Source organism: Rana temporaria, chromosome 12 (assembly GCF_905171775.1).
Source record: "Rana temporaria chromosome 12, aRanTem1.1, whole genome shotgun sequence".
Taxonomy (NCBI): domain Eukaryota; kingdom Metazoa; phylum Chordata; class Amphibia; order Anura; family Ranidae; genus Rana; species Rana temporaria.
This window is the reverse complement of record NC_053500.1, coordinates 60,016,384-60,027,972: the sequence shown is the minus strand read 5'-3', so window position 1 is coordinate 60,027,972 and position 11,589 is coordinate 60,016,384. Positions and strand designations below refer to the sequence as shown.

The following is an 11,589-nucleotide window of genomic DNA, read 5'->3' as shown; positions in this document are numbered from 1 at the left end:
TGGCATTTGATGGGTGCTGGTGAGATGGCATTTGATGAGCGCTGGTAAGGTGGCATTTGATGGGTGCTGGTGAGGCGGCATTTGGGCACTGGTGAGATGGCATTTGATGGGCGCAGGTGAAATGGCATTTGATGGGCTCTGGTAAGGTGGCATTTGATGGGCGCTGGTGAGGGTGTATTTGATGGGCGCTGGTGAGGCCGCATTTGATGGGCACTTCATTAAAAAGATGGGGTTTGCATGGGCAGGGAAAAGGGGGCGGAGTGCGGGGTGGAACCAAGGGGGCGACAACATGAGGTTTCGCCTAGGGTGTCAAAAATCCTTGCACCAGCCCTGCTAAAGACACTGACTTTCCAAGCAGCTGCTGAAGGAGGACAAGAGAAAAGCCTAAAAAAAAGGTAAAATCTTTCACTCTGTTTCATCATCAGATACAATATCATTGCAATATAAAACGTATTATCAAATTTATGTTGCTGGTTTTTATCCCTATGCAATAATGTATGTGCCTCCTAATCCCATCCCATCCCTCTCTCACCTCAATATGACCTACATCCATCCGTTCATCCCATCCATCTCTCACCTCAATATGACCTAGATCCATCCGTTCATCCCATCCCTCTCTCACCTCAATATGACCTCCATCCATCCATCCATCCGTTCATCCCATCCATCTCTCACCTCCAATATGACCTCCATCCATCCATCCATCCGTTCATCCCATCCCTCTCTCACCTCAATATGACCTCCATCCATCCATCCATCCGTTCATCCCATCCCTCTCTCACCTCAATATGACCTCCATCCATCCGTTCATCCCATCCATCTCTCACCTCAATATGACCTCCATCCATCCATCCATCCGTTCATCCCATCCCTCTCTCACCTCAATATGACCTCCATCCATCCATCCATCCGTTCATCCCATCCCTCTCTCTCCTCAATATGACCTCCATCCATCCGTTCATCCCATCCCTCTCTCACCTCAATATGACCTCCATCCATCCATCCATCCATCCATCTCTTCATCACATCCCTCTCTCACCTCAATATGACCTCCATCCATCCATCCATCCCATCCCTCTCTCACCTCAATATGACCTACATCCATCCGTTCATCCCATCCATCTCTCACCTCAATATGACCTAGATCCATCCGTTCATCCCATCCCTCTCTCACCTCAATATGACCTCCATCCATCCATCCATCCGTTCATCCCATCCATCTCTCACCTCCAATATGACCTCCATCCATCCATCCATCCATCCGTTCATCCCATCCCTCTCTCACCTCAATATGACCTCCATCCATCCATCCATCCGTTCATCCCATCCCTCTCTCACCTCAATATGACCTCCATCCATCCGTTCATCCCATCCATCTCTCACCTCAATATGACCTCCATCCATCCATCCATCCGTTCATCCCATCCATCTCTCACCTCAATATGACCTCCATCCATCCATCCGTTCATCCCATCCCTCTCTCACCTCAATATGACCTCCATCCATTCATCCATCCGTTCATCCCATCCCTCTCTCACCTCAATATGACCTCCATCCATCCATCCATCCGTTCATCCCATCCCTCTCTCTCCTCAATATGACCTCCATCCATCCGTTCATCCCATCCCTCTCTCACCTCAATATGACCTCCATCCATCCATCCATCTCTTCATCACATCCCTCTCTCACCTCAATATGACCTCCATCCATCCATCCATCCCATCCCTCTCTCACCTCAATATGACCTCCATCCATCCATCCGTTCATCCCATCCCTCTCTCACCTCAATATGACCTCCATCCATCCATCCATCCGTTCATCCCATCCCTCTCTCACCTCAATATGACCTCCATCCATCCATCCATCCCATCCCTCTCTCACCTCAATATGACCTCCATCCATCCATCCGTTCATCCCATCCCTCTCTCACCTCAATATGACCTAGATCCATTCATCCCATCCCTCTCTCACCTCAATATGACCTCCATCCATCAATCCATCCGTTCATCCCATCCCTCTCTCACCTCAATATCACCTCCATCCATCCATCCGTTCATCCCATCCATCTCTCACCTCAATATGACCTCCATCCATCCATCCATCCGTTCATCCCATCCCTCTCTCACCTCAATATGACCTCCATCCATCCATCCATCCGTTCATCCCATCCCTCTCTCACCTCAATATGACCTCCATCCATCCATCCGTTCATCCCATCCCTCTCTCACCTCAATATGACCTCCATCCATCCATCCGTTCATCCCATCCCTCTCTCACCTCAATATGACCTCCATCCATCCATCCGTTCATCCCATCCCTCTCTCACCTCAATATGACCTAGATCCATTCATCCCATCCCTCTCTCACCTCAATATGACCTCCATCCATCAATCCATCCGTTCATCCCATCCCTCTCTCACCTCAATATGACCTCCATCCATCCATCCGTTCATCCCATCCATCTCTCACCTCAATATGACCTCCATCCATCCATCCATCCGTTCATCCCATCCCTCTCTCACCTCAATATGACCTCCATCCATCCATCCGTTCATCCCATCCCTCTCACCTCAATATGACCTCCATCCATCCATCCATCCGTTCATCCCATCCCTCTCTCACCTCAATATGACCTCCATCCATCCATCCGTTCATCCCATCCCTCTCTCACCTCAATATGACCTCCATCCATCCATCCGTTCATCCCATCCCTCTCTCAACCTCAATATGACCTCCATCCATCCATCCATCCGTTCATCCCATCCCTCTCTCACCTCAATATGACCTAGATCCATTCATCCCATCCCTCTCTCACCTCAATATGACCTCCATCCATCAATCCATCCGTTCATCCCATCCCTCTCTCACCTCAATATGACCTCCATCCATCCGTTCATCCCATCCATCTCTCACCTCAATATGACCTCCATCCATCCATCCATCCGTTCATCCCATCCCTCTCTCACCTCAATATGACCTCCATCCATCCATCCCATCCCTCTCTCACCTCAATATGACCTCCATCCATCCGTTCATCCCATCCCTCTCTCACCTCAATATGACCTCCATCCATCCATCCGTTCATCCCATCCCTCTTTCACCTCAATATGACCTCCATCCATCCATCCGTTCATCCCATCCCTCTCTCACCTCAATATGACCTAGATCCATTCATCCCATCCCTCTCTCACCTCAATATGACCTCCATCCATCAATCCATCCGTTCATCCCATCCCTCTCTCACCTCAATATCACCTCCATCCATCCATCCGTTCATCCCATCCATCTCTCACCTCAATATGACCTCCATCCATCCATCCGTTCATCCCATCCATCTCTCACCTCAATATGACCTCCATCCATCCATCCGTTCATCCCATCCATCTCTCACCTCAATATGACCTCCATCCATCCATCCGTTCATCCCATCCCTCTCTCACCTCAATATGACCTCCATCCATCCATTCATCCCATCCCTCTCTCACCTCAATATGACATCCATCCATCCATCCGTTCATCCCATCCCTCTCTCACCTCAATATGACCTCCATCCATCCATCCGTTCATCCCATCCCTCTCTCACCTCAATATGACCTAGATCCATCTATCCATCCGTTCATCCCATCCCTTTCTCACCTCAGTCTGACCTCCATCCACACGTGCGAAAGGGATTTGATGAATGGATGGATGGCTATAGGACAGTCTGATCCGTTCATAAAATCCTGTTCGCACGTATCAGACTGTCCTATATCCATCCATCCATTTATCAAATCCCTTTCGCTTTTATCTGTCTGACCTACATCAAATCCCTCTCTCACCTCAGTCTGACCTACGTCCGTCCATCCGTTCATCAAATCCCTTTCACGCCTGTGGATGTAGGTCAGACTGAGCTGAGAGAGGGATTTGATGAATGGATATAGGAAAGTCTGATACGTGCGTAATGGATTTGATGAATGGGTGGATTGATATAGGTCAGACTGATAAGAGCGCAAGGGATTTGATCAATGCATGGATGGATATTGGACAGTCTGATCCGTTCATCAAATCCCTTTCACACGTATCAGACTGTCCTATATCCATCCGTTCATCAAATCACTTTCACTGTTAGCAGTCTGACCTACATCCATCCATCCATTCATCAAATTCCTTTCTCACGCATCAGACTGTCCTATATCCATCCATCCATTCATCAAATCCCTTTGGCTCTTATCAGTCTGACCTACGTCCATCCATCCGTTCATCAAATCACTTTCGCAGGTGTGGATGTAGATCAGACCGAGCTGAGAGAGGGATGTGATGAATGGATGGATAGATATAGGTCAGACTGATACGTGCAAAAGGGATTTGATGAATGGATCGATGAAGGTCAGAATGAAGTGAGAGAGGAATTTGATGAATAGATGGATTGATGTAGGTCAGACTGATAACAGTGAAGGGGAATTGATGAATGGATGGATGGATATAGGACAGTCTGATCCGTTCATCAAATCCTTTCACACGTATCAGACTGTCCTAATATCCATCCATTCATCCAATCCCTTTCGCTCTTATCAATCAGACATGCATCCATCTATCCATTCATCAAATCCCTTTCGCACGTATCAAACTCTACTCTATCCATCGGTCCATTCATCAAATCACTTTCGCTGTTATCAGTTTGTCCTACGTTCATCCAACCATTCATCAAATCACTTTTGCACGTATTAAACTGTCCTATATCCATCCATCAATTCATCAAATCCCTTTCGCACGCATCACACTGTCCTATATCCATCCATTCACCAATTCCCTTTTGCTTTTATCAGTCTGACCTACATCCATCCATTCATCAAATCCCTCTCTCACCTCAGTCTGACTTACGTCCATCCATCTGTTCATCAAATCACTTAAGCAAGTGTGGATGTAGGTCGGAGTGAGCTGAGAGAGGAACTTGATGAATGGATGGATGGATATAGGACAGTCTGATACGTGCGAAAGGGATTTGATGAATGGATGGATTGAGTTAGGTCAGACTAATAAGAGCGAAAATGATTTGATGAATGGAGGGATGGATATAGGACAGTGAGATCCGTTCATTCAATCACTTTTGCACTTAACAGACTGTCCTATATTCATCCATCCATTCATCAAATCCCTTTAGCTGTAATCATTATTACCTACATCCATCCATCCATTCATCAAATCCCTTTAGCGCGTATTAAACTCTCATATATTTATCCATCCATTCATCGAATCACTTTATCTGTTATGAGTTTGTCCTACATTCATCCATCCATTCATCAAATACCTTTCACATGTATTAAACTGTCCTATATCCATCCATCCATTCATCAAATCTCTTTCGCACGCATAAGACTGTGCTATATCCATCCATTCATCAAATCACTTTCGCTTTTATCAGTTTGACCTACATCCATCCATTCATCAAATCACTATCTCAATTCAGTCAGACCTACGTCCATCCATCCGTTCATCAAATGACTATCCCACGTGTGGATGTAGGTCAGACTGAGCTGCGAGAGGGATTAGATGAATGGATGGATGGATGTAGGCTAAACTAATAAGAGAGAAAGGGATTTGATTAATGGATGGATATAGGACCGTGTGATACGTGCAAAAGGGATTTGATGAATGGATCGATGAAGGTCAGACTGAAGTGAGAGAGAAATTAGATGAATATATGGATTGTTGTAGGTTAGACTGATAACAGTGAAAGTGATTTGTTGAATGGATGGATGGATATAGAACAGTCTGATCCGTTCATCAAATCCTTTCATACGTATCACACTGTCCTAATATCCATCCATTCATCCAATGGCTTTCGCTCTTATCAGTTGGACCTGCATCCAACTATCCATTCATCAAATCCCATTCGCACTTATCAAACTCTCCTCTATCCATCGGTCCATTCATCAAATCAGTTTCACTGTTATGAGTTTGTCCTACATTCATCCATCTATTCATCAAATCCCTTTCACACGTATTAAACTATCCTATATCCATCTATCCATTAATCAAATCTCTTTCGCACGCATCATACTCTCCTATATCCATCCATCCACTCATCAAATTCATTTCGCACTTGTGGATGTAGGTCAGACTGAGCTGAGAGAGGGATTTGATGGATAACTAGAGGAGAGTTTGATACGTGCAGAAGGGATTTAATGGATGGATGGATGAATGTAGGTCCTACCGATAAAAGCGAAAGGGATTTGATGAATGGATGGATGGATATAGGAAAGTCTGAACCGTTCATCAAATCCTTTTCGCACGTATCAGAGTGTCCTATATCCATTCGTCCATTCATCTCATCCCTCTCTAACGTATCAGACTGTGCTATTCCTCTGATATCCATCCACCCATGCATTTCATCTTTCTCTCATTATTTGTTCTTTTCTATATCTATACATCCATCACATCCCATACCATCCTATCCCACTTGCAAACATCATGACAAGGACATGAGGCACATAACAGGACACTCAATATGTAAAATATCTAGCGCAAATCAAGGGGGTACATAACAGGGCACATGGCATGGGCACAAAGCAGGGAACATTACGGGGCACACAGCAAGGTTTATTATGCTGTATACAGCAGGGCACATTATTAAGCACTTCATGGTGCATCATCGGGGGCACAAAGAACATAAGGTGCTACACAGCAGGGCATGGGGCAAACCTTAGGCACATGAGGGGGTACACAAGGTGGCACATCACAGGGTTGATGGGTATGTACCCAGCAGTGCATGCAGCACATAAAAGAGCTGGAACAACTGTATGTAACACAGACACCATTCTGTAAACACTCCCCTTCAGTGCGGACACCCTCAATGGAAACCCCCTCTGTGAAACCCCCCCTTACTGCAAAACATCCACCTCATTGTAAACACCCCATTAGTGCAAAAGTACCTCTCCAAAAGTGCAAACCACCCCTTTATGCAAAATACCACCCCTTTTCTGAAAAACCACACATCATAGCAAAATCCCCCCCCCCCCCATTGCAAACCACCCTCCTCCGTTCAAGCCCACTGTCTAATTAGTGCTAATCCCACCCCCTTAGTTCAATTATCGGTAATTACAAAATTCCCGTGCAAGGGGTGCTTTGCACTGGGGACGGTTTGCAATGATGGCTGGTTTGCACTGTGAGGGTTTAGAAACACCCCCGCAGTGAAAACACACACCTTAGTGAATTGGGGGAGACTCATGGTGGGTGGAGTAGACTGAGGGACCCTCTACACCACCTGGCCCTTGCTGTCTGCCGGACAGCGTTATCTACTCTCACTCCAGCCTAAGGCCCCGAAATTGCGGCAATGACACCACAAAAAACAAAAGCCTCATGGCCACCCAAAGCAGCGATGCATGTAGCATGAATATCTCTCACAGCACACTAATCAACGCCGACCACTCTTTTCTTATCGTACGTCCCAGGTGATGTCATGTACATGCACCTGGGGTGGATGGGAGAGAAGTAAGAGCCGTGAACGTGTAACGCACTGTAATTGATATCACACACGATCATGAATATATAATCACTTCTGCGTATGCTGAGGCTCTCCCTGGCCCCTCAGCGTAACATGTCCTCTGTCCGTGCCAGAATGACCGATGGGTCATTCCGCCCCTGCCTCTCTAACGCATCACTCAGTCAAATTTCTCCTATATCCATCCATTCATCCATCACATCCCCCTGTCATGCATCATTATTTTCTATGTCTCCTATATGACTCAATTCATCCATCCCATCCCTCTCTCATCCATCAGAGTATCCTATTTCTATCATATACATTTATCCATTCATCTAATCTCCCGATCACGCATCAGTATTTACTATGTCTCCTATATCAATTCCATACATTCATCCATCCATCAAATCACTCACTCTAACAGCATTGTGTTCTAATAACTCCTGTACCCATCCATCTATCCATTCATCTTATCCCTCTCCAATGGATCAGTGTGTCCAAGTTCTATCATATCCATCCATCCTGTACCTTTCTTACACGTGATTCTGTCCTAATTCTACTATATCCATCCATCCATCTGCTACCACTGTCCAGCATCAGTCTTTGCTATCTCTATCCATCCATCCTTTCCTCTTATTCTTCACTAAAATATCATGTTTTTGAAATGTCTGTTGTATACATTCAATGCATCATTCTGTTGTATTTCTCTTAGGCCGCGTACACACGATCGGAGAGGTCTGATGAAACTGGTCTCCAGACCTGTTTTATCTGACCAGTTTGATGGTGTGTACGGCCTATGGTACCGTTGTCCGTTGGACCAAAGTTTAAAAACTCGTTTCAAAATCTGTCCAATGGATACATGTCTGTCTAACTGTTTCGATGGTTAGTACACAAAAGCACCATACCAATAATCCACACATGCTCGGAATCAAGTCTACGCAAGCTTTGAACTTTTTTTTTTCAGCACGTCGTTATGTTCTACGTCACCGTGTTCTGATTTGATCGGATTTTTGTTCGACGGTGTGTACGCACATCAGTGAAGTTCAAAGTTGTCTGATGAATACGGTCCATCCTACTAATCTCTTCAGACCGGTCTGATCGTGTGTACAAGGCCTTATATTCACTAATCCCTTCACTTGATTAGACATCAGTGTGTCCCTTGTCTCAATAGCTGTCCTTCCATTCATGCTATCCATCGTATAAATAAAAGTTTATCCCTCATGATTTTTTATGTTTTTTATTCAATGTATAATATTTATTTCTTAAAATTTCTATAATAAACTGATTTCAATTTTTCTACTTTTCAGAATGCCCACTTGTTTTTTGAAAAGTTGCAGTTCAAATCACGGAACTAAGAATGTTAAACTTCATTCATTTCCACGCAATCGTGAAAGAATTAGACAATGGCTTGAAAAAATAAAAATACCAAATGATGAATTAGACTCATTGGTTGAAACCATTTCTATAAGTAAATTCTCCAAATTCAAAATTTGTTCGAAACATTTTTCTGAAGAAGATTTCCAAGAAAAAGGTGCTAAAAGACATCTGAAGAAAACCGCTTATCCTTCTCTAATATTCGAAAAACAACCATTAAAATGGAATCTTCAGTTGGAACACAATTATTCAAAAGAAAGACGAACCGTAACTGATACATCTTCTGAATGTTGTTCATATATCGTAGATAACAACTATGCATCCGCTCAGACATCAACAGAATCTATTCATGAACTACAAAATAAGTCTAGTTGTTCATCAAATGCAGTTGGTGACGTACAGATGGTAATGTTTGATTATCTGGACTCCAGCTTGCATGACAGTGAAATTTGCACCTCTGTCGATAATGAACCTATGGATCACATCGATGTATCAGCTAATGAACTGGGAATAGAAAATACCGTAAATTTGAACTCTAAATCAAAAAAAAAAAAGAAAACACCAAGATATCAAATTCTTCATCGTGGGATCCAATGCAACCTTAAAAATAAAGGAAAACCAAAGAGGATCCAGGCATGCATACCTCTATCTACAATCTCTGTTGCTATCCAGTGCTCTTTGGTCGAATTGCCAGAATTGACTCTACTGCCAACTTCACAATGTTCTAATTTTGATGTTTTGGAATTACAACCGAGTGACGATGAGATCTTGCAATCATCATTTTCGGAAAAATTTATATCACAAGCTAGAAGTGATGATTTAGTTCTCGGATTATCACCAATAAAAAGCAATGAACCTGAAACAATGATTTTACCTGAGATTCAAAACAGTGATTTGGACATTTCAATTACTCCTCAAAAAAAAAAAAAAGACAAAGACCATTCTTATCGTCCTTCACAAGAAGAGGAGGAAGACATGTTTTCAGACGAATCAAATGAAGATCATAGAAGTTTAGATTTACAGGAAAAAGATGTTTCATATTTAGGTGTCTACAATGTTAACGATGCGGCCAATGTGGCAAATGAAAACAAATTTTTGGTGTTTGAGCAATGCCTTGATCTATTATTGCTTCAATCAAAATGCTTGAAAATTCAGAATTGTCCTGGGAGGATAATCGGTCTTAAAAAATTAGTTCAAGGCTCGGCTTTAATTGTTTATGCGGAGTGCAGTCAACAACATAAATTTAAATTGTGGACAAGCCAACCCTTTATTGGAAAAATGCCAGTTGGAAACTTGCTTATTTCCTCAGCAATAGTGTGTAGTGGTTCAAATTTTTTAAAAGTGAAGAATTTTTTTTCGTTACTACAAATGCATGGTATTTCCTCCACCACACATTACAAAAATCAACAAAATTACATTTTTCCAACTATCCAACATCATTGGTTAAATGAAAGAACAAAGAACATCCAAATAATAGCGGAGAACACTGTTGCATTGATTGGTGATGGTCAATGTGATTCACCTGGCTTCAATGCAAAGTACTGCACCTACACATTAATGGATGCAGAAACAGATAAAATTATTGATTTTCAAGTAGAACAATTGCAAGCTGGTCGTACATCGGTTTCCCTTGAAAAATTAGCGTTTGTTAAGGCCTTGGACCGTGTCTTAAGTGATCATGTTAAAGTAAAAGTCATAGCAACGGACAGACATGTATCCATCCGAAAAATAATAAGAGAGAAATACCCAGAAATTAGTCATGAATTTGACGTATGGCATATGGCAAAATCGATTGGAGCTAAACTACTGGCCGCAAGTAAAAAAAGTACCGGTAAGAAACTTGCTGGCTGGGTTCCTTTAGCAAAAAATCATTTGTGGTGGTCATCCAGTACTTGCCAGCAGAATACTATTCTACTGAAAGAAAAATGGATTTCTATGACTTATCATGCATCAAATTTACATGAATGGCAAGGAAATTCCTTATACCATCAATGTTCACATACACCGATACCTACTAATGAAGAAAAAGAGTATGAGTGGCTTACACCAGGATCTACAGATCACCATAAATTAAAATCAATAATTCAAGACCAAAGATTGCTAAAAGACCTTGAACATCTTTCTGGATTTTACCATACTGGAGAGCTGGAAGTATTTCATAGCATGGTGTTGAAGTATAGATCAAAACGACATCACTTCTCGATGGACGGTATGGTATCAAGAACACAACTTGCTGCCCTCGACCACAATCACAACACAAATCGCTTACAAGCAATTGTTCAAAAACCGAAAAAAAATACCGAAGAGAAGGGAGCTTTACGTTTTCGTTATGGTTTTCGGAAGGCCAAAAAAGATTGGAATGTTGGAAAAATTTATGAACCAACCAGTCAAGCTTTCATGATAGAAATCATCTGTGATGTTGTTGACTATGCTGCCGGAAAAAAAGCCTTTGCTTGGCATTCTCGAAAAGTAACAGATTTAGAAAACATTGCAGCCTTTCCACGTCCTGAAAAACAAGAACTGCAATGTAAATATCTATCTCGTTTTAAATAATATTATTAAAAAAGTTTGTTTTTTGATATCTTAAAATTTAGTTTATAATTTTTTGAGTTTGTATCCTTGAAAATAAAATTGATTTTTTATATATAAAAGTTAATATTATATGTTTTTGTGAAAAAAAAAAAAAAAAATTCACAAATACATTTTATTATTTTTTTTTTTATAGATAATATATTAGTATAATTTATTTTTAA

At 42.4% G+C, this 11,589-nt stretch overlaps 1 protein-coding gene across 1 annotated transcript; it reads left to right on the top strand.

Moving 5' to 3' along the window:
• The first annotated feature begins 339 nt into the window (after nucleotides 1-339).
• LOC120918344 lies at nucleotides 340-11,389 on the top strand. Its single transcript, XM_040329884.1, has 2 exons — nucleotides 340-395; nucleotides 8,770-11,389. Exon 2 carries the CDS (start codon nucleotides 8,771-8,773, stop codon nucleotides 11,387-11,389), a length of 2,619 nt encoding a protein of 872 aa, XP_040185818.1. The 5' UTR covers nucleotides 340-395; nucleotide 8,770.
• The last annotated feature ends 200 nt before the right edge of the window (nucleotides 11,390-11,589 follow it).